Genomic DNA, 23,341 nt, shown 5'->3' on the forward strand with positions numbered 1-23,341 from the left:
AAATACAGAGTAGTATTCATTGAAAACAAATTTTGTCATTGGCAAACCACATATGTGGCATCAATTTCATAGTAAGGAAGGCAAAATCTCTCTCAAGAACTTGCCTAAAACATGGAGAAATAGCAACCACCACTGAGAAGCGATGTAATCATTCTTCCTGGGGTCACAGTCAGGCACAGTGACCTTTACGTTAGAATGGAGTTTCTTGTGCAAGTAGAGTCCCAAACAGACTCACTTATTCACCCATGTATTCATCTGCTCATTGTACCGTTGTTAGTGAATAACCGTGATGGGTTGGGCACCAACAGAAGTACAGGGATGAGCAAAGCCCAGTCCCAAGATCTACTAATCCACGAGAACATAGCATGAGAAACTGCAGGTGAAGTATACAAAGTGCCCCAAAGTGAGTCTCTGCAAGCTTGCATGACATTGGGTCGTTTTGACCTACAGAAGTAGGAAAAAGATGCCAAGGATACCACAGGAAGTTCTACAGTGATTACACGCTGTTCTCCTGCACCTGAATCGTAGAAGTCATAAAAGTGGACTGACAATCTGGAATGAATAGCATTCATTTCTAAACTGTGGCTCCAACACCAGCCTGTTCAATTTGCCCCTCCCTCTGGAGAATCTAGATCAGTTTCTGGAACCCAGTGGTGACCCGGTGTCTGTTCACTGCTAGAATGAATTCGGGAGTCAACAAGAACACATCCAAAGTTTGCAGGCTACATTCGGATACTGTTTTGCAGAAATGAAAGAAATATCTTTGCTAAACACGGCTGGGAGTTTCTTTTCAACACTGCAATTTGTGTAAACTGTAAAAGTGTGTTATAAATCCTTGTTTCCATTTAGAGTGTAGTCAAAATAATAGAACGGAGCAGGGGGCACGGTCTGGTCTGATCCAGCTCCTCCAAAGTATATGATGGTACCAACACTTTACACCTGTCTGAGCGCATTTCTTCAAATTGAAATAAAACCTGTCTCACATTCCTTGTTGGGCTTTGTAAAGACTCAGCCCCACAGTGTACGTGTGTGTCCTATATCAGCTGTAATTCTAGAATTATAAATTCATATTGAAATTAAATTTTGAAGCTTTAAATATCACAAGAATGGTTTCAAAAATCAGTTGACTGGGCACGCCTTGCTGGCCCCAAAACCCGGCATGGTGGCGCACACCTGTAATCCCAGCACTGGGGAGGCTGAGACAGGAGGATCACTACGAGTCTGAACTGTATCCAATAAATAAATATCTTAGAAAAGGAAGTTCAAAAAGCGGTTGAGGGGGCCTGCCCCTTAGCTCAGTTCTTTAAGTGGCTGCTTCAACAAAGCAGTCAGGTTCAGGTTGCTGTGGTTTGATCCCCACAACTCAAGCCAGCCAAACCTGCCCTGAAGGCATTCGGAGAAAAAAAAAAAAAAAAGCAGTAGATTAAACAATTTTGTATTTTGTTGTTGTGATTTTTTAAACAATTTGTTCTCTCTGTCTCCATAGTGCAGTGCCTGGGGATGACCACCAAACGGAAGATCATCGGCCGCTTGGTGCCGTGCCGGTGCTTCCGGGGTGAAGAAGAGATCATCTCGGTGTTAGACTACTCCCACTGCAGCCTGCAGCAGGTGCCAAAGGAGGTCTTTAACTTCGAGCGAACTCTAGAGGAGCTTTATCTGGATGCTAATCAAATTGAAGAGCTACCCAAGGTAATTCCTGAGAGCCTAGAGAACGCAGTCGAGGCGGATTTCCCCATGTCCAGAGCATCTGCAGCGCGATAGCGTTAACTGTAGCCTTCTCTGTGGGTAATTGGCGAGTCGCTTGAATTGCTGTAACTTCCCTCAATATTCTTGTCAAATTTTAATGTGATTCCATTTGTCATTTCATGCGTTATAGTGATAACAAACCAAAGAAAATCATTTTATGGATCATACCTTGTTATTTTAAAGTGGCCTCTATAAAAATACAGATTGCAAGGTTGAGATAGATAATGTTTAGAAAAACAAAGGAAAAATATGGCATTTTCCTAGAACTTGAAATCAATATGTTACCTGTTAAAGTGATGTTTTAATATTTTATACTATACATTTTAAATCTGAGAAATGCTTTTACACAAACACATGCATATATAGTTAAAGCTTAATAAAAACATTTTGTTCTTGGATTTAAATATTTGATTATTAAAAATATCACTAAATTTATGTGACATATAGCTAATAAAATAGTTTATCAAAGGTTTAAATGATCAAAATTCACACATATATGCATTGTCATTGTAGCACCGCAAGGAAAACCAGCTCTTCCATGATCCTCTTCTCGATTACAGGGAAGGCAGGATGATAAAATATGACCTTAAGTAGATCATAGTCACTCAGGAGAAAGGTCCGATCTGATCGGGTGCATCTGAACAGTCACTTCAATAAGCCCCTTAGTCTAAGTAGCCAGTATGACATTTACCTGTGAAGGCCTTGAATTGAGAGGACAAAATGATATCATATAACATTTCTATTGCTTTTGCTTTTAAAAGAAGTGTTTAAAATAATCAGGAATAAGAAAAGAATCTTGGACAATAAAAACTGGAGCTTCGTCATTATGGAAATCTAAGATTTCAATGTGCTGACCGAAACAAGTGATGAATAATTCATTTCCCTTAGGATCGTAAATCATAGTGTTGACATAATGCTTGAAAATTAGGAACTACTTAATGTGTAATTCAGAAACAATATTAGTCATTTTTGACACCTTGCGGGTCTTTTCTCCATGGAGCCGTGTCAAATCTCTTGCGTTCATGATGTCAATATTAGCACTGACATCAAGAAAGGCTGGGCTGGAGTGAGCTCTCCCCACCAGAATAGGAAATTTTGGGGTGGGTTTGACACCTCATTTGTCCCAGCTTCTGTGGACACAGACATTCATGGTGACTTTCAAATAATGGACACTCTTTTCTACTGGTGCCAGGTGGGGAGCACTAGCGAAAGTTTCACGTACAGTATGACCTGATAAACAAAACCATGTAAGGCTAAACCAATCACTACTGTGGTATTTTGGTCTAATTTAGAAAAATAGGTACAACTGCTTGTATCTCAGGTCAGAGTAGTGTAGTATTGCCGCATAAAGTACAGCAGAGCAAATTAAGTTTGAATTGTGGATTAAAAATAGACAATTTTATGTCCCCCCAAAAATGAATGCGGTATATTTATACTTTTTTCAGAAAAAGCTTTTTTACTTACACAAAATTCAAGTGTGAGTATTTCATATTTTATTTGCAAAATCAATTTTGTCTTAACTCAAATTCTTTTTCTAAATCCATGAAACATATTTTGTAGGATAAATAGTAAAATCATGCTCACCTAACTAAATGAATGTTTAATATCTGTCTACTATGCTCTACAGTACTTGAGGCTTTGGGGATGTCACAACAGACATAAATATCAATTTCTGCTCTTGAGGACTTCGCAGCTAAATTTCAGAGAAAATTCAGAGCATTAGAGGCCAGTGCTCAGGAACACACGATCAAAGCTAAAGAGCCAGAGGAAGTGGAGGAGTTCATGTGTAGAAGAACGAACAGTTCTTGGGGAAGAGAGGAAAGGGCTCAACCAACAAACACTGGTGCAGAACTCAAGTGGTGCATATGGCTGGGAGGAGCAGAGTTGTAGTTGCAAGGGGCAGGTGTGTTGGTGAGTGCTAACAATACTCAGAGAGCAGATGAAGGATCCAGATGAGGGCAGGTCTTAAAAGCTGCTTCTTATTGCTAGATTCAGAATATTAATGAGATGCCACCAATGGAGATTCTTACACATCACGTAAGAGTCAGGAGCCTTATAAGTAACCTTGGAACATAAATCTTAAGATCCTTTGTTTGGTTAGTTATAACAGTGAATTAGTAATAAATAAAAATATATGTGCAATGGTCCATATATTTTCCCAATATGTTATTAGTAAGGAGATACCTTTAATTATATTTTTATGCTCATGCTTTATCTACTTAAGTTAGTTCTAAAACATGGGTGTCCAACCTCATGGCTTGCCTAAGCCAGACTTGGTAAAGAAGAATTGTCTTGAACCATCTAGGAAGTGTGTGTGTGTGTGTGTGTGTGTGTGTGTGTGTGTGTAACAAAAGTTGTTTGTATACTACTTAACATTAAAATCAAATACTACAAAAACCCAAAATACATTAATTAAATAAGAAGGCAATTGTGTGCTTAAGTGCCTGCCAGTCTTTATAGACACACATAGTGCAGGATGATTGTAATACTATTATTGGTCATCACTGTACTTTACTCATTGAGTCACAGAAATGTGTACAATATTTGGTAAACATGGATTTCCACTCGTCTAACTGTGGTGGCACCAGATGCAGAGTTAGTGTTGTGCCTTTCTTTACCCCGAATTCTCCTTTTGCCTGTGCAGGGCAGGTACCATGAAACACAGTAATGAAAAACATAAAAAAGAATATAATAATGTTAAAAATTTATGATCTTGTAGGCCCGCATCACTAGCCTCCAGGGCTGTAGGTTGCATGTCTATTCTAAAGTCTCTGTTGTATTGAGGGATGATATAAATTATGCAACAGTTGAGATATGGTAGCAGTAGGACCTGGTTATATTTGTGCATTTCAAAATTAAAAAACAAAATGAATGATTATCAGTTGTGTTGCATTATATATCTCAAGCAATAGAAAAGATAATTCAAACTGAATTGTAAAAGAAAGAGGCTTGTTTGGCTCCCATAAAGTAAGGTCCATCTCAGGTCAGGATTCAGAATTGATCTGTGTCGCTAGCCTGGTGTAGAGTCTCTCTTCCTCTGAAGCTGGCTTCTCAGATGGTAACAACATGAATGCACCACTTCTGGAGTCCATTTTCTTAGATACCAGAAAGAGAAAAACCAGCCCCTGAAAACTCTTTCTGAAAAGGAAAAAGTGCCTTCCCTCAGAATTCCTCAATGAATTATCCTGGGATCTCATTGGTGTGAACAGTATCATAAATGCATTTCTGTTCCCATTACATTGTAGTTGATTACAAACAAACTACTATGGCAAGAAATACTGGATTATCCACATTTGATTACTTAAAAATGAACCGCTGAGTAGAGATGCAATTCATGGCGGCAATACAGGGAAAGTGCTAGAAAGAATTTCGGGGAAATTAATACAACGTACACTACCAATAAACAATTACAAAATGATTGTTTTAGGAGGAATTTTTGCTCTTAATGATTATATATAATGTTTTCAAAGACTTGTAGTAAAAGTAGTGACCTCTTTGAGGAATTAAATCATAAACATTGATTAAACATTTGCTCTGCCACCTTATTTTTTCATTTGTAGATTTTTTGGATCCTTCTGTGTGCTAGGCAGTCTTAATTGTCGACTTGATTAAGAGATAACAGAAATTAATCCAACATGTGTGCTGTTGGAAGGTAGAGGAGGCAGTCACGGGAGGCATGCCTTCAGAGGGCGAGTCTCCTGTTGGTGCTCATTCCCCAGACTTTCCTTCTTAACCACTGTGACGTGAGCTGCTTTGCTACACCATGCTCTTCTGCCATGATGCTTATGCCTTGGAACCAGCCAAATATACACCAAGAACTCTGAAAAACCAAGTCAAATCAAACCTCTTTTCTTTTAAGTTATGCATACGGAGGCTTTCTCCCAGCAACAGGAAAACTTGTCAATATAAATAAAATTGATGACAGAGATACAGGATCATTGCTGTGACTAGGCATGATCATCTACTCAGAAGCTTTTGGAACTAGTTTCTAGGAGGAGTTTGAAAAATGTGCAGAGGCAACAATTGATGGGGAATGCTGGTCACAGTTCAGAAGGCCAGAATGCTGATAAGAATGTGGATAGGAAAGCCCAGGCTCGTGGGGATTCATGGGAATGAGTATTTGAAACTAGACTGGAGGGCATACAAGGCACATGCTGAAAAAGAATTTGTCTGTGTTTTGCTCATGCCCTAAACTTCTCTGAGGTGGGGTTTTACAGTGACAGAATAGTTGATCTGATAGAGGAAATTCCAATGCAACTAAATGCTAAGGGTATAAATTAGATATTGATAACTATTTGTAACCAGATTTATAGTGAAAATTAGTAGAAAAACTCAGAACAGAAACATTTAAAACTTAAATTTTGGCAACCTAACATTGTATTTGGGTGCATAAAATACGACCCTTGGGTACTCCAAGTGTAAAGTTAGACCCAAAGGAGGCATAATTACTAATGAATTTAGGAACAGTAGAAAGAAACACCATACTTTGCACAGAGTCAAGAAGAAAGATCCCTTGAGGGCATCTCACAGATCAGCAAACCTGAGAATGCAAAACTGTAAAGCTTTCATTTGAGAAGTGAGCCCCCAGGCTGCTTCTTGAGAAGGGCCACCTAAGGAATTGGCTCTGGGATGCATTTTACCTAGCTAAGCCACCCCAAAACTCAGAAAACACTGAGACCATGGCGAAGAGAAACTGGTCACTGAGCTGGTGGCAGACCTTGATGTCATCCACATGATGCTGGTTCTCCAGGCGCACATGGTGCAGGCATTGTTGGATCATGGAGTCTTTCAACAAGATTTCAAATGAAGGCCTGATCATCCATGAAATATTACCCTGAAAGGTGGACACAGGAAACTCAGGATGAATTCAAAAGTGGAGGACAGAACCCTGGATATTGGATATACCAGGAAAGTGGAATGCCTGCTAAGGAAAACTGCATTAATGACTAGAGCCTGCCCAAGAGGTTCAGCCTAAGGCCATGTTGACAAAGGCCAGTCCCAGGCCACATTGGCTACAACTGGCATGTCCAAAAGGAAAGGGGTTCCCAGTCCTTCTAGAGCTCACATCTTTACACCATGTTTGGATGCTGAACATAGAGCTATAGGATTTAGTGTTGGCCTTGCTGGGTTGTGGTAATGTTCTGATCTGATTCCTTTCTGTCTTCCTATTCCTTTTTTTTTGGCATGGGAATGTTAAGATTGGATCACATATATTAGGAACATATAACTTGGTTTTCAATTTTATAATGCAAGGGGCAATGATGGTGAATCTTTTAGAGCTTTCATTGATAACAAACGGTTGGCTGCAGCACTCCCTATGCCATAGATTCGCCACCACTGTTGTAGGGCTTCACAAGGTAAGAGTTCACCTTGAGTCTTAGTGGAGACTTTGTCTTGGACTGTTGAGCAATACTGGAACAATACTGGGACAATGGTCGAGACTTCGGAGAGAGAGATGTGCATTTTAAACTGTGAACAGGGCAGTTTCACCATCTTACACTGGATTATGGAATGTTGTTTGTAGATTTAGTGTGCTTTAAGTGGATGAAGTCAGATATCAGTCTGATAAAGGATAAGTTTTCCCTCGTTAATCTTGTTAAGTAGACTGAATAAAAGACTCCAGAAGAACTGCCTGGACCACCGAGGCGCTGTACTAGCCAGTGGGTGAATTCATCAAGGCTCCCTGCTGGGTGTCCCGTTTGGAGGTGGGGCCAGTTGGAGGAGGTGGGCTGTTAAGACCGTGCCTCGGAAGGGTTTATTTCTTTCTGCTGCTCTTCCGCTGCTCTCTGCTTCTCGATCGCCGTAGGGTGAGCGGCTTCCTCCTTCCACACCCTTATCCAGGCTCTTCCTGACTTGAATCAAACCAGCCATTGCCTGGAACCTCTGAAACCCTGAGCCCAGTGAAAGTTCTCCTTTCACTGGAGGATGGTGGGAGAGCTGTCCTAGCTAAAGAAAGATGACTAATTAAGTTCTGGTGCTCTCATGACTAGTATTTCAGATTGCCTCAGTGATCCAGTGGCTGTTTCTGTTTTTGATATTACATTATAGTAAAATATTGTTGGGTAAACATTTTTTATTTGTTGGTTTTTGACAGTTTATATTGAGAATATCTTTTTTTTTTTTTTTTTTTTTCAGAACCAGGGATTGAACTCAGGCCCTTGCGTTTGCTGGACAAGCACTTATTCTACTGAGCCATCTCCCCAGCCCCTTTTATCTTTTTTTTTTTTTTTTTTTTTTTTTTTTTGAGAATATCCTAACTGGTCATAAAATCTAATGTATTATAGACTGGGTAGAGAACAAAAAAAAATCACAGTTAGTTGCATTAGCAAAATATGTCAAGAGTGTTAGAAAAGATGAAAATTAGATTTGAAGGAACAGGTAGTATTTATATTAGGAATACTTCACTCAATGTGGCTTAATTTTCCCTAGCAAAGTGTAAAACTATAGAATAATATACCTTTTTTACAATGATGGATAACCTCAAAGCTCATGCTCCTTATTAAAGTAAGTGAAAAACTCATTGATTTGAATTAATAACTTAAACAAATAGACAAAATAATGGACAAATCTGTATTATATATGAGGCAGTGTGGGAAGACAAAACTGAGAAAAACAAAACCTTGATAATTTCTTGAAGCTTCAAAATTTTTTAAAAGAGAATATAGTTTTAGTAAAGTCAACATGTCAACAGACTTACAATACAGATAAGAAAATTTACTAAATTTGACCAATGTAATCATGTCTAAGAGAAATCTATCTAAATTTAAATTTAAAGCATTGGACTTTGGAAGTTTTCCTCACTTTGAAGTTTATAATCTGTTTCAAAAATATTTTAAAGATTAAAAACTTGCATTTTGGGACCAGCAAACCTTGGATTTCTAGAAAAATAACCTCTTTCTCTTAACAGCTAATTGATTTTTCTTCCTAGACTATCCTAGCCCATCTTGATAACATCAATAACTCCTCAGAGAATTTCCTCAGAATCATAATACCATTTTTTGTAGATGCAACCTTAGAGATTATTTAATTTAATACTCAGTTATTAATACATAAATCAATAGTGGAAAAGCTCATTTCAAACTAAAAGTTTCAGCTCAAAAGTTAGTTGTGTTTTGCATAGCACAAAATCACCACTAAGACTTGACTAGAAGTTGCCTGTGTTCCCTCAGTAATCGTGGTGACACCAGTAGAGAAATAAACAGAGGTACAAGTGGGACATGCTGGCAAATGCTTACAATCCCAGAACTCTTGGAGACAGATACAGAAGGATCTTGAGTTTGAGCCCATTCTCACAATTTTCTGACTTAGTGAGATGGTGTCTCAAAATTAAAATAAAAAGTTCAATTTCCACTGGGGCGAGGGGGTTGGGAAACTTTATTATGCTATAAGGCAAAGAGGCTCCACTGTTGAGAGGAATATGGCAGCTCAGTTGATTCTGATCTAGGTTTCTACAGTTTTCAAAAGTCTGTTTGTCATAGTGAACAGAAGGAGAGGAGATAGTAACAGCGCATAAGATGTTCAAAGCCAGTTCTAAGTATTTCTGGTCTGCCTAGACATTGAGGTTTGGTGGTCTTAAGCAGTTCACATGTAGAGACCACTGATGAACTGTTTTTTGTATCAGTGAGCTAAGGTTCTAGCTTCCTATTAGAGCGCCATAAAAACACTCACTGAAGACACAGAGCTAGATCTTTAGAGATGTAGGCAAATGATATTAATATTTAAAGTCAGCAAGAAAACCAAAGACGCACATGCCAATTTGAGTCACAAGCTGTCAGTGCTCTGAAGTCCTGCTCGGTCTCTGGAGGCACTTCGACTGCATCTCCACTTCGGGTGGAATTTGCCTGTCTGACCCCCTAGTACGCCCCAGTCGCTGGACTTCCAAAGTCCAGCAAAATGTAGCTACTGACCCTTCATCTCTTTCACTAAATAAACATTTTAAAACTTCCATATATGCTATTCATTATTTATTGTAAAAGCAAAGTTTTAATTGATAAATGTGGCAAACATTTATAAACTGAGAACAAGTGTTTTCCTTTCCAGGGAAACACAGAAACTAAATTACATTCTTATTTTCAAAGTTTTGTGTGCCATCAAATTCCTCTTTACCTAATGTATAATACAGTGATGTACTATTTACAGAATTACACAAACATCACCACTAATTCTAGAACTATTAAATTCCTTCCCCCTACCCTGTATTCATTAAAAGTCATTCTTCACTTCCTGCTTCTTCTAACCAAACACCTTCTTTCTTGTGGGTCTTCCTAATCGAGGCATGCCCTGTAAATAGAATCACAGCCTCGGGCCTGATGGGACTGGCTCCTTCACTGTGCAACTTGTCAAGTTTCATTCCTGTTGGGGCAAACACGACTACTCTATTTCTTTTCATTGATAAATAATAATCTTTTATACAGAGATATAATGGGTGATCAACACAGAGGGTGAATATTTAAAATTTGAAAGATGATTGCAGTAAAAGACATATTTCCAATTAATCCCTCTCAAAATACTTCTTTCTTCAGCTGAACTTATCCTACCATCCTTGTCACTTTCTGAAGCAGTTCTGGAGCTCCTCTTTCTGAAGCTTTTATCCCTCTAGCAAGTGTGATAAAAATTTGGTAAAACTTTTGTTATGAGTTGGCTCCAGTCACTGTCCCAGGAAACAGCAGAAATCCTCACTACCTTCAGAAAATGAACAAACAGCTAAATGGGTCTGAATAACCCAGCAGTGAGCAGGTAGAATAAAGCTCCAAGGTCAAGACCAACACACAGGACCTGGCCAGCTGTGTGGAGCTGGTAAGGCCGATCACCTCTGTGGACGCCACCCAAGCTTTCTCCTCAGAGAGGTGCTCCGGGTCATCTCTCTGCCAGGTTCGCTTTTCTCCATGGCTGGTGTCTTCTTTCCCTCTAGGTCTCTGATCAGACCTCTCCTGAGAAGGCTGTTTCCTCTGTCCTCCATCAAATACCAGCGCCATTGACTCCACATTCACTTTCCACAAAACATTGTGCCTAATTGTACCCCCTGTTCACAGTAAGCAGAACCTGACTGTGTTGAGTAACGCGTGTAAAGATAATGCCTGTATACTGCGTCATTGAAAGAAAACAGCAGCACCGATGCCACCAGCTAGCACACAGAGCAGGACATTTGACAGTGGCCAAAGCTTTGCACACAGGCACAGGCAATAAAATTTCCTCAATTTACAGTCTTGAGGGATTTTTAAAACGTTATTTTTGATGATTAACCTGAGAGTTGGAGGGCAATCATCTCAATTTTGGGGGTTCTCCATAATCCACTACCTAATACAGGACATTTTGCCATTCTTTATTGTCTCAAACTCTGAGTACTTTGGCACGTGAGTTAGAACTGTCACATATTTTCTCAAGTGAAGGAATGCACTGTCTCCCCGCAGTAGTCACGGGAAGAGTGCTGTGGGGCCTGCTGTTGCACGTGTCGGAGTGTGGAGGCAAGTTCCATTTCACCTAACCAAACATAGTGTTTGAGACATTAGTTTGCTTTCTTCATCACCAGATAAAAGCCACTAGGAGTAGAAGGAAGCAGAGTGTGGTGACTGGCTGTTTCCACAGAAGCACTGAAGTGCAGTGAGGAATTTCTACCAAGAAAGGACCTACAGTTAACAAAGTTCTGCCACTAATTAATCCTGTGACTCCAAATGGTAAACACTTTGGAGCTTCAGCTTCTCCACCTGGAGCAGATGGTGCCAATTTGTTCTTTTCATCTCCTAGGATCATGGGAAAGATCAAATCATACAGAGCACATGAAAGCTCTTTAAGACCAGCAAAGTAATCTGTAAATCTTGAGTTGAGAGAAATGGCTCACGTTAATATTAAAGGAGATTAGAAGTTTACTTTGCTTCTTTAAGATGACATACACAGCACTACAAAAATGTTAATTGGTTCAATGACTATGAATTTAGTATTCCAGATGGATTTATAGTTGTATCATTCAGAATTTTAGGCCACAAAAATAACTGACCATTTTAGGTACAGATAAATATTTGTGGCTCATAAAATTAATAGGAACCTAAATAATTTTGTATGGAAAAAGGATAAGAATGAAGAAAGCTACTCAGAATGCATACCTGGGTCACATCCTGTGTTCTTGTGAGGATCACTACCTCCAAAAGCCCCCATGTGACCATGACATCTGTTCAAGATGTTCAACTTCTGGACAGACCCCCAAATAATATCCAGTGAGGATCGCACTGAAATGAAGGTCAAGATTCTAGTGGAACAAGGGGCGTGCTACCAGGATCAGCAACTGTTAGTGGGTGAGGAATACAATATGATTTCCTGTAGATTAAACATGACATAAATTTACAAATGCAGAGCATAAAACTGCTATTTGTTCTGTATTGTTACCCCATTTATAATTTTATGTCGACAATAATTCTTTTGAAGTGTTTTCCAAAAGCGTGGGGCTGTCCAGAGCCTTCTCCTTTTAGATAAGTGACCCACAAAGTCAACAATATGCAATGTATTAGTTAGTGTAACTGTCCTACTAATCTTTTTGAAAACTGTCTGACTGCTACTTCTTTCTCAGTAAAATTAATATAAAAAATAGATAAGTAACCTCACGCAGATCCATGCAGGGCTCTCAAAGGTTAATAATTGATCTTTCTTTTTTTTAACCACACTCAATCCCTTACGGATACATTTCTGTCTTCCAGCATGAGAACCCTAAAAATTTTCTAAACGTATAAAACTACATCCAGAATGAAACATTCTCATGTGTATTCATAAGTGATACATAAATAATCAAAATTTGACTTTAAGTTCTTACCTGGAACATAATTTTTCAAGACTGTTGTTCATGGCAGTTATTTTGGCATTCAAGTGAAGTTACTTTTCTTTGACAAATAAATATTGTAGGTGGATTCTTTTGGGACCTATTAAAGAAAGGGAAGGAGGACATGGGCAAAAGTATAGATTTTACATGGAAAATATTTTACTTACTGAGGTTTCCGTTTTTGCTTAAAAGTTTTTACTATTTAAAAAGTTTATCATATCAGCATTCTTAATTATGTATGGCAGTCAGCAGCTAGGGCCGCTCTAGCAACCTTGTCTTCAGTGAACTGTTTTATGATCTTTTGACTGAAGGCTTATTCATGCTTTCTTCTAATTCTAACCTTTACACAAAGCGAATCCCATTAAAACCTGATTAGGCAACCCATTTGCTGATTTTGCTTTTTCTAAAACCAGCTTTTTTAGAATAGTATGAATGCCTCTATATTTTAGGTCAAATATTTGAATAGATTTGTCCCTTCATTCCACGAATATCCCTTGTGTACCTTGTGTGTGAGCTCTGTTCTAGGTGCCCGCGGTGCATTCTTCTATCCAGGAAAAACCCACCAAGTTCCTATTCTCACAAAAGCTACCTGGCTGCAAAAGGCTAAGGCAAATAAACAATGGTAGGAGGAAACCTGAGGCGGTAGCCAAGGCCATGGTGGTAATTAAGCAGCAGAACTGCTTGGGGGAGGGTTAGGGTAAAGGACATGAAGTGGATCTTGGAGTATGGAATCGCCGGGAGGGACAACCTGTGCAAGGTCTGAGCAGGACATTTTGTTTTATTTTTTTTTATTTTTCAGTAATTTTATTGAGAAACAAATAGCAATGAGACAGTTTCAAAACCAATTAGTAAGACAGTTTCAATAATTAATACATTGCATGTTGTTGTCTTCTTAGTGGTTATTCATAGTATGAGATGCAGACATGATATCCTGTCCACAAACACTATTAGTGCAAGTCTTTCTATTCATTGAATTAAGAGAAAGTAGCTGTATATCTATCCTATTTTGACTATACAGATACCAAATGATCGTTAATTTGTATCCCCTTTTTTGTTTAGCTTTATTAAATATAAGTATTCCTTTGTCAGATATGGGTATTCCTGAACAGGACATTTTAGTCAGAGAGGCAGTCTAAGTGGCAGTGAGTGTGGCATTCTCAAAGACCAGAAGGAGAAGAATGTGGAAGGGGAAAAAAAGGGGGGGGGTACATGACCATCAGAGGGCTCTTTGGAGGAGATGGGCATGCTAACTCCTGTAAGTTCGGTAAGCCAAGAAATCCTTACATTTTTATTCTAAGTAACCATTAAGGATCTTAAGTAAAACAATGAGATGAAATTCCTGGTGACAGTAGGAATTGATGGTGATGCCAAGAGTAAAGGCAAAGGCGTAAGAGGCCACTGCAGTTAGCAGAGTGAGAGGTCAGCTGGCTTCCTCGCCACCACGAGGAGTGAAGGGACGGCGACAGGTTTCTTGTGTCTTCTGTAGGTAAAGCAAGGACTTCTAATAGGATGGGATTGAGAGATAGGAGATTAGGACTTGAAGGGAGATTTAGAATGAATTGGGATTGGTAGACAAGGAAAAGCCAGCAAGAGTGTGGAGGATGTGGGGGATGTGGCTCTATGTGTTATCATAGAAGCCAGGGCAAGTAGAAAATGTTTGAAAAAGTTGAGGTGTGAACTGAGCAATGGCCTAGGATGCTTAGGGAACAAAAGAGAGAGCATTATATTTGCTAATGTGGAAGTAAGTCAGGTGGAAATACAATTGAAGTGGGCAGAAGAGATGAAAATGAATACAGACATCTCTTAAGAGATTTTGCTGTAAAGAAAAGAGTTTGAGGTCAAGGTATGCAATGCCACTCTTGCTTTATGATCAGTGATATTGAGCCAAATTTTATCCTCCTGAGAATAAATGAGAGGATAGAAACTATGTGCAGGAAATTGATAGAAAAATTGTAGGAACCACAGTCTGATTGCAAAAGGACACTGAATTTACTAAATACCCCAGGGATCGCCTTCAAGAGGAACAGTCACATGTCATCCATTGCAGTGAGGGGAAAAATAGAAGATAGGGACCCAGGTGGTAAGGAAGTGGTACTTTGGGTTGGGATAGACATTGCTAATTGATTTAATTGGGAAAGAAATGCTGAAATTAGGTCAAAGGATGGGAATAGCAATCTTATAGTGATGTGAGAGGGTGAGACACATGGGGTGCAGGAAAGTTAAGGTTACTGAGAAATATCACTTATGGGAGGAATTGAGCATTTTAATTGTATAAATTCACTGTATTGGGCAAAGTCTCTTCTTGCAGTGGTGGATCCTTGCAAAGCAGATATAAAAGTAGGTTCTTCTGAAGTTGTCTTGCTTCTATGCTCAGGAGAAACTGAAAATAGATGAAGGAAAGAGACAGAAAACACAAGTATTTATTGATCATTTGCTGTGCAATGGTTCTTTTATTCTTAGAGCAGCGCAAGGAGGTTTTGGTATCCAATTTTAAGTCTATGCACGGTGAAGTTAAAGAATGAACAGAAGTTATAGAATTAGAAAATGGTACTATCTTTGCAGAACAAACATCAGTTTACCAAGTACTGTTTTCATTTTACCAATCTTCACATTGATCTTCCTTCAAGAGGAACTGCGGACATTTAGCATTTGGCTAGACTTGAAAACAAAAGATGGAAGATTATGGATGAGAAGATTTTCTCCTAGAGAACTAGGAAAATCATACTTTTAAATGTGGAAAGGGGTTGCTGTGTTTAAAACAGGACAAACTATTTTCAATGTGAAGTATGGGATCTCAGTGCACCACTTTCATAGCAATTCCAAAGATAGTGAGTGGTAAAGGGGTAAAGGTTTGGGCTTCAGCTTTCCAGGGGGTAGGTACAAATCTAGTGTTCATGCAGAGATCAGCAGCAAGCAGCTGATCTTCTCAGTCTCTGTGGCATGGTTTTTGTCTAGATGTCTCCACCAAGCTTTACAAGATCATAACATTTTTGTTTGTTTTTGGGTTTGTTTGTTTGTTTGTTTGTTTGGCAGAACCAGAGACTGAACTCAGGTCCTTGCCCTTGCCAAGCAAGCGCTTATTCTACTGAGCCATCTCCCTGGTCCCTGGTTTTTGTTTGGTTTTTTTTAGGTAGCTAAATCTAGAGACCTGAATCCTAATATCCCAGTGCATTAACAGGGGTCACATCAGCGTTCAGTACAGCCAGCTCTGACACCAGAAGGGAGAAACACTGCCCTTCCTGGGCACAAAGAACTGAGTCCCACTGGAGGAGTCAGCATGTAAACAGAAGACGACAGCAGAGGGAGGTCGATGCCTGAAGATGATACAGACTACCCTGAAGCTCTGTAGGGGGTCAGAAGGAACAGGTGTTGTTTTAATAGAAAACTGCATAGGATAAGGCCTGGCAGAGCAAGAGAAAAACATTCCAGAAGACAGCAAAACCACATGGACAGCACGATTGATTCATGGTGCAGAACTGGGATTAAGGTTGGGTGAGTGCTGGCTCCGTCCACTGATTGGATTGCCCTGCCCTAATCCTGGCAGACTAGATACAACATAAGGAACAGTACAAGGCTTGTCCCTCCCTCTCATTGCTTTTGCTATCTTCTGTCACCACAAATGTTTGCCCCTCTGCCATACTGCCCCACCTTGGAGCCAGCTGATTACAAACTAAAAGCTCTACAAACTGTGAGCTAAATAAACCTTTCTCGCTTTTAACTCTGGGTGTTGGATATTTCATCTCAGCAACAAGAAAAGTAACCAAGACACCTTCCAATGATATCTTCATGAGTGAGTGAGTAATCAGCCAACAAAAAAGATTTCATTCAAAAGTCGAAATTCCTGATATCTCTTTTCAAAAACACTTCAAAGATCTAGAAGATCCATATTTCCGATTAACAGCTTTCGCTGGAACTGAGCAGCAGTGGACTGTGGTGGTGCCTATCCAGTCTGCTGCAGGGGCCCCTGAGCTGGCTTCCACACGACAACAACAGCACCTGCTCAGCTCAGAGGTCATCAGTGATTTGTCACGGAAGTGAGTTGAGCTGCTTCTGGATGCTATGCAAGGTCTTTTCACACAGAAAGAAGCTGATGCAGTCTTTGGCCTGAGAGGGGGACAGTCTGCAAAGCAGGTACAGTCGGGCATGTTCTGACCGATGGTGGAGGAGCTGTGCGTGGAGACAAAGGGGAATCCTTACTGAGGAGAGTCCCGGCAGCTGAGGCCAAGGAGGAGGGACGGCAAGAGCAAGCAGGTCTCTAGGGTGCAAGTGGAGCGGCTTTAAGGAACTGGGAGAAGTTTGGTGATACCAGAATATATAGTGGAGGAGACAGAATGAAGCTGGAAAAATTATGTGGGAAAATGGGCAGTTTGAGTTTTATCTTGAAATCTGTGGAAGTTGACTTAAAAGTCTACCTTGGAAGAGTAAGATTTGATATGTATGTTAGAAAGAAAGTTTGAACTTCACTGAAACTACGTGATAAAATGGTCAACCCAAAGGCAAGACCAGATATGTGGAGCTTGAAGCATCTGCAAAAGTTAGTGACAGCCAGACCCAGGGTGATGACCTTGAGGGTGCAAAAGGGACACCAGTTAGGCATTTCCGAGGCAAGTTCACACAATTTAATTATCTATTTGATGCCACAAGAACAAAATGGGGGTCCGGTGACTCCCAAGTTTCTGCTAGAGGATATGAAAGCAAGACAAGAGAGAGCAGACAATCCAGAGATCTAGAGCCCTGATCGGGAGAGCTGGAAGGAAACTGGCACGGAAGGCGGGTGTGGTATGCGTGTGGCACAGGGAGGGAATTGGCTGCAGCTGGCTACACCAGGCATCAGCGAGATCTCCCAGAATAACATACAGACTAGACATTTATTTGGTGTGCTTTGGATTTGGAAATAGAATTCATAGGCATTTTAACGTAGATATTTTAACATTTGGGGAGATTTAAGAATAAACTTACAGAAAACTACATTTAAAATGGGGCAAATTTTAAATACTAATCATAAATTAATATTTTCATGCAAATACACATTATTAATGTCAGCACTGAAAATTTTTTGTTGCAAATATGCTAGGAAGCTCAGATCAAGGAGACTGATGGTAGTCATGGTGCTGAAAACTTACACAAATACCCAACAGTCATAGTATGAAATGGATAGTTTCTGCTGTTGATAAAAAAAGTGCACCTATAGGTGCATTCTTTAAAATAAAGAGCAAAATAGGATAACTAAAATAGCTAAAAGTAACTGTCTCTGGACATAAAATTAAATATAAGTATAATATAAAAATAAGTTAATTTTGAAAATAATTGAATCAGAAGAGAATAAACCCTGAGGGTTAAGCCTTGGTAGGTCTGCCTAAATATGACAGCACAATAGTGAACGTTTGCTCCAAGTCCTAGTAAAACTACATGAGGCTGTGACTCAGGATCGTGTGTGCTACACCTTTCCATATTGGCCATTAGCTAACAGTTTTCTGAGATAGAAACACGAGTGTTACAGGAGCAAATATAAACTCTGAATTATGAAAAGAATTAATTATGCTTACTTCATTCTGTTGTTAGACACTGTGACAGAAAAGACGGAGACCCTGGGCTAGACCCCAGAGATAATGAAGATTCAGCCTCACACATACTGCAAGCTTGTGGGAAAGAAGAGAAAGAAAGAGTGTGAATAATGAACCACGTAGATTTGGCCTGCTAGCTCATGTTATTACATGTCAAAGGCACTCCAGAGTTCTAAAAAGCCTGCAGTTGCAGGAACAAAGCATGGGCATAAGTATGGAGCACAGCAAAGGAGAGCCCTAGAACTTAGGTCTGGATCTGGAATCCCAGTGTGGAGAAGGCTCTCGAACATGAGTTCTCCTGTGCGATGTGCAGACAGCGCCATCCTGCCTGGCTCTCACTTTTGTCCTCTATTGAGGCTGTAACGATTCATCACTTTTCTAGACTAAGGCACATGGTGGATCTGGAACCGTAAGTGGAGCACACACTATACCTTGAGCGAACGCCAGTGACTGTTAGGAGCTGCACTGTCCTGTGGAACATGGGAAGTTGGCTTTTTTATAAATGGAGAAATGAGTGTCCTACATTCCAGAGAAGTGGTCTTCCTTTCTAAATTGTTTCAGAATGAAGTGAAAGTTTTGCATGTATTTTTTCTTCCAAAATTAGATGGAAATTAAATTTTAATAAATTCCTAGGCTTGTCTGTCCTTTACGTAAGGAGACAGTTGTTTGTTTCGTCAGCGAACCTGAAGCATCAGAGTTAAATCTGGAGCAGCTGGAGATTACAAGAAATACCAATATTCTCTCTCTTAAGAACTGTTTTGCAGCTTCCTGCTTTTCTAACGTAGCCTTGCTGCGAGATTTTCATTTCACTCTGTGTGTGCCTGCAGATGCGATGTGTATTGCGCGAGGACTTAGGGTTTCTATTTTCTTCAAACTGTACATGAGTGAATTAAAAGTTTGTTTCCTTTTTGTGGTGGCAGGAAAGTTTATTTATGTTGAATATCATCCCCTTGGCCCTTAATGGAGTCTTTTCAGTGTATCAGTGGCTTTTGCTTGGAGCAGAGGTTCTTTTTTGTTCTAAACCATTAAGAGTTGCCTACATAGAAGCTTGTAAAATTCACACACCGCATAAATTCACTCATTAATTATTAATGCTAATGGCATTAATAACGGCTGCTTCTGTGGCCACCAGTAAAGCTGAGCATTCCCTGCAAAGCAGTCCCTCCACGCCATGGAGCAAGGCCAGGGCTGACGCTGCCCAGTGAGGGGGATTAAGGGACCAAGCTGGAGACTCTACCAAGAAGTCACGTTAGCCAGGATGGGAGCAGGCTGAGGAGGGAACACTGCTGTTGTCAGATGCCGCTTTCTCCAGGTTAGTAGATTCCCGTGTGTGCTCTCACGTTTTTGGCTCTACACTGAAACCCACACATCTGTTGTGCCTGCTCTGGGGTTTCTCTCTACACACTGATCTGTGCTTTCTGAATGTCCCGCACCATCCGCGCTCAGGAGTCTGTTCCTCCTTGAAGTGTGCCTCTTGCTCTCTCTGTCTCAGTTGGTTCGATCCAGTCACGACGATCCATCATCCTTCACTGTCCCAACTTGCTCATCTTCCAGGTCAAGTTGGTGACCATGCACTGTCCATCTTGCCACCAAAATACTTCTTTTCTTAACAACTCACGGTCAGTTTTTGACAGTGGTTGTCCTTGCAGTGGTGACTACGACTTCCACACCTGGCTGCCTGCTGGTGAAAGTCCTGTGCTGCTAACAGTCTTGCAGGCCTCAGTAAATACCTAAATCTCATCTCTGCTCCGCACCCTACCACGCACCCTTGAGCCGTCCTCCTCATGCTGTGGCGTGGTGGAGCAGTCTCCTCATCGATGGCTCTGTAACCACTGTCTCCCCTCACTTCGCTGCTCTCCCAACCTAGAGTTGATACATTGACAATATAAATGCTGCCAGGCCACAGTCTAAATTGCAACAACTCCCTGCCTCTTCCTTACATTTAGGAAAAGCTGGGTACCTCCACATGGAATATTTTTTTTAGATTTCATATATAAGGGAGATGACACAATTTTTTTTTCTTTTTCTGGCTTATTTCACTTAGTGTGATATCCTCCACATCCATGTTGTAGCAAATGGCAAAATCTCATTCTTTTTTAGGGCTGAATTCTCTCTCTCTCTCTCTCTCTCTCTCTCTCTCTCTCTCTCTCTCTCTCTCTCTCTCTAGCTACTTTCTGCATTCATTTTTCCATTGGCAGATGCTTAGGTTTCCCCTGTCTTAGGTATTAACAATGCTAGAACAGTGAACATGACTGTACAGAATCCACGTGGAATATTGAGATGAGTTCTCTGTTACCTGGTTCCTCCAGCCTCCTCATGTCTCGCCTGTGCTTTGACAGGAGCATCCCTCAAGCAGCCTCGATGCCTGGAGGTTGGTGCTGCTTGCACAGCTCCGTGCACTCCTCTAGGGTTCTCTTCATGTGTCGCTCCCTCCCAGGGCCTGCATTCTTCATGTGCCAGCCCACTTCCTCCCTCCAAGCTTCCGTGCAGCCATATGTGCTGTTCTACAGTTGTTCTCACAGAACACATGGTGGTTCTTCACATAATGCATATTTATGAGCTCTTCACCCCATTGCAAGGAAACGAGACTGCAGTAAAACGTGTTGTATGTCTGCTTCCACCACTAGAATATAGGACCTGGTCCATGTAGGGTTGGTTTGAACAGGAACTAGCACTGTTTTAGTCCAAAACTATAGCTTATCATATATTTCTTACACAAATAATTTAATTTTGTAAAAGTGGATTATGGAAATGTATACACAAGACTGCATGAAAAGCCAGTTTAAAATTTTATATGGAAATTGATTTTTCCCTGAATAGTCAAGGAGGTCTGCTAGGCAGAAGGTCATGGCTAGGTCACAGATGCAATGGGGTTTTAAGTGAGAAATTGAGCCTTAGACAAGGTGGACTTTGTTTAACAAAAGATAGTTATGTTTAAAGCTCAGACCCAGGTCTTTCTGATTCCAAAGTTTATAACCTATCTGTTATTACCACTGTGGCAGAACTCTTTCATAGCCTATGGCAGCGCCTCCATGAGTCACTAACCTGGCCACAGCTGGTCAGCCAAGTGGGAACATCTGGATCAGGCAAAAGAAGACAGAAAGCAAGCAGCAGCCTGCGCCAGTGTGGAGTCTAGATTGCACACATTAGCACAGTTGTCCACACCTCATGTTGCCTATTGCTTAGGATAAAAACAACATTTTCAAGAACTATATTCAGTTAATCAAAAACATGACTAACTACTTAGGAATACCAAAAAACTCTCAAATTACAGAGAGAGAGAGAGAGAGAGAGAGAGAGAGAGAGAGAGAGAGAGACAGACCCTTAAGTTTAATAAGGATACTAAAATCAATACCAAATATCTAGGAATAATTAAGCTGGTCAAAATTAAGAATAAACATGTACTTTTTTACCCAATGCGCTCTCTCTCTCTCTCTCTCTCTCTCTCTCTCTCTCTCTCTCATCTATATCTGTCTCTTCTCTCTGTGTGTGTTTCTCTGTGTCTGGCTATTTCTCTGTCTCTGTCTCTGTCTCTTTGTCTCTCGGTTTCTGTCTCTCTTTCCCTCCTTCCTTCTATTCTTGCTTCCAAATTTTGGGTTTGATTCTTTCTACATGGTATTAGCTTGTATACCCATCAAATAGTCATAGATCTGTACTTAAGCAACTCTTTCATTGTAAACTTTAAATGCTAGTTATTATTGAACAGAATAGGTATGGCATAAGTATGGCATTATGTTATATCTTAGATATTCCAACAGCAGATGTAATTCCAGTAAATCAGACAATGACAAATGCTAACATCACCGTGCTGTTCCAGGGAAAAATGATCAGCAGCATCTTTGTGCAAACTGTTGCTAAAAGAACTGTATTTTTAAAACACCAGTGAGTTATTGTTTCCTTTGATAAAATCCCTGCTGTCAAATTCTATACCATTGTCTTTATTGTTTATTTTTCTTTTCTTTAAAATAAACAAAGACAAGGGCTGGCCAAATAGCTTAGTAGATTAAATAGCCTGCAAGCAAGTGTAGCAGCCAGGGGGTTCGATCCTGGGCCTGCTGTGTCAGCCCTACCCCCAGGGGTGGAGCAGTTGAGACTGGGCATGGTGGCATGTGCCTGTAATCCCAGCTCTTGGGAGGCTGTAAACATGAGGATCTCTACAAGTCTGACCTAGTAGTGAGACCCTGAACACCCTGTAGACCCTTCCCTAAAATACAAAAAAATAAAGTGAAAGAAAGAAAGATAAACTTGCAGTTCATGCAGAAATTCATTCAACTTGAGAAAATAATGTCAAATTAAATAAGTCAGATACACATTAAATATTGCATGTTTTCTCTTACATAAAAAAAATCTCAGAATATGCACCACTCATGATTGGTACATGTAAAGAAAGAGAAATATATAAGCTAGGGAAATAGGAAGTGGGGAAAAGTTCAAATAATTCCCATAAATTTCCATTCTGAAATTTCTGTTTCAAAATTATTTCAATACATATGTCCATTTGTTCCACTTATACCTCTAGATCTCTTAGTTCACTGCACAGACATTTTTTGTGCTATTTGTTTATTGTTTATACGAGAAACAAGTTTTTTATGACTCATGCTCTGAATAACTTTTTGGCCATTCCTTGAAGATTGCAGTACATGATGCATTAGCTATTGCTATTCCCTAATTATTTTCTGTGAAAGTTTGTTTTCCACAGAAGGAAAGCATTTTTCATACTTTATTAGTTTCTACATATATCACATTAAAATCAAAACTGAACCACAGGGTCCTGAGTTCAATCCCCGGTACTGGGAAAAAAAAAAAACCTGAAGTCTTTACAGATTTGAAATGAATAAATTGATAGATGCATAGATAATTCAAACTGAGTAATTTAGGTATCTTTATTTTACATTTACTGCTCAAATCAAAATCAGAAGCAAGAGCCAGGGTATTGCTCAGCGCCACAGCACCTGCCTGGCAATCAGGAGGTCATGAGTTCAATTCCTGGTTTAAAAAAAAAGCAAGAATAACTGGTGAAAAAAAAATATTTTCACATTTAAAAAAAAATCACTGGTTATTTCGTGCAGTTTCCTTCTCTCTGCAGGAAATGGAAGAGTTCTATAGTGTATCATCACCCTGTACTAGAGACAACTGTAGGGCCGGGGAGATGGCGCAGGGACACAGGTGCCTGCCTGGCAAGTGCAACTTCCTGAGTTCAATCCCTGGCACCATTTAAAAAAGG

The 23,341-nt window shown here is 40.0% G+C and overlaps 1 protein-coding gene across 1 annotated transcript in view; it reads left to right on the forward strand.

The window, feature by feature from the left end:
* The first annotated feature begins 1,486 nt into the window (after nucleotides 1-1,486).
* Lrrc7 (leucine rich repeat containing 7) overlaps nucleotides 1,487-23,341 on the forward strand; it is a 369,797-nt gene continuing 347,942 nt past the window's right edge. The window contains 1 exon segment of the mRNA XM_023718276.1: nucleotides 1,487-1,689. Coding sequence (XP_023574044.1) covers nucleotides 1,501-1,689 — 189 coding nt within the window. The 5' untranslated portion in view covers nucleotides 1,487-1,500.

Source organism: Octodon degus, unplaced genomic scaffold, assembly GCF_000260255.1.
Source record: "Octodon degus isolate 3935 unplaced genomic scaffold, OctDeg1.0 scaffold00057, whole genome shotgun sequence".
Classification (NCBI taxonomy): Eukaryota; Metazoa; Chordata; class Mammalia; order Rodentia; family Octodontidae; genus Octodon; species Octodon degus.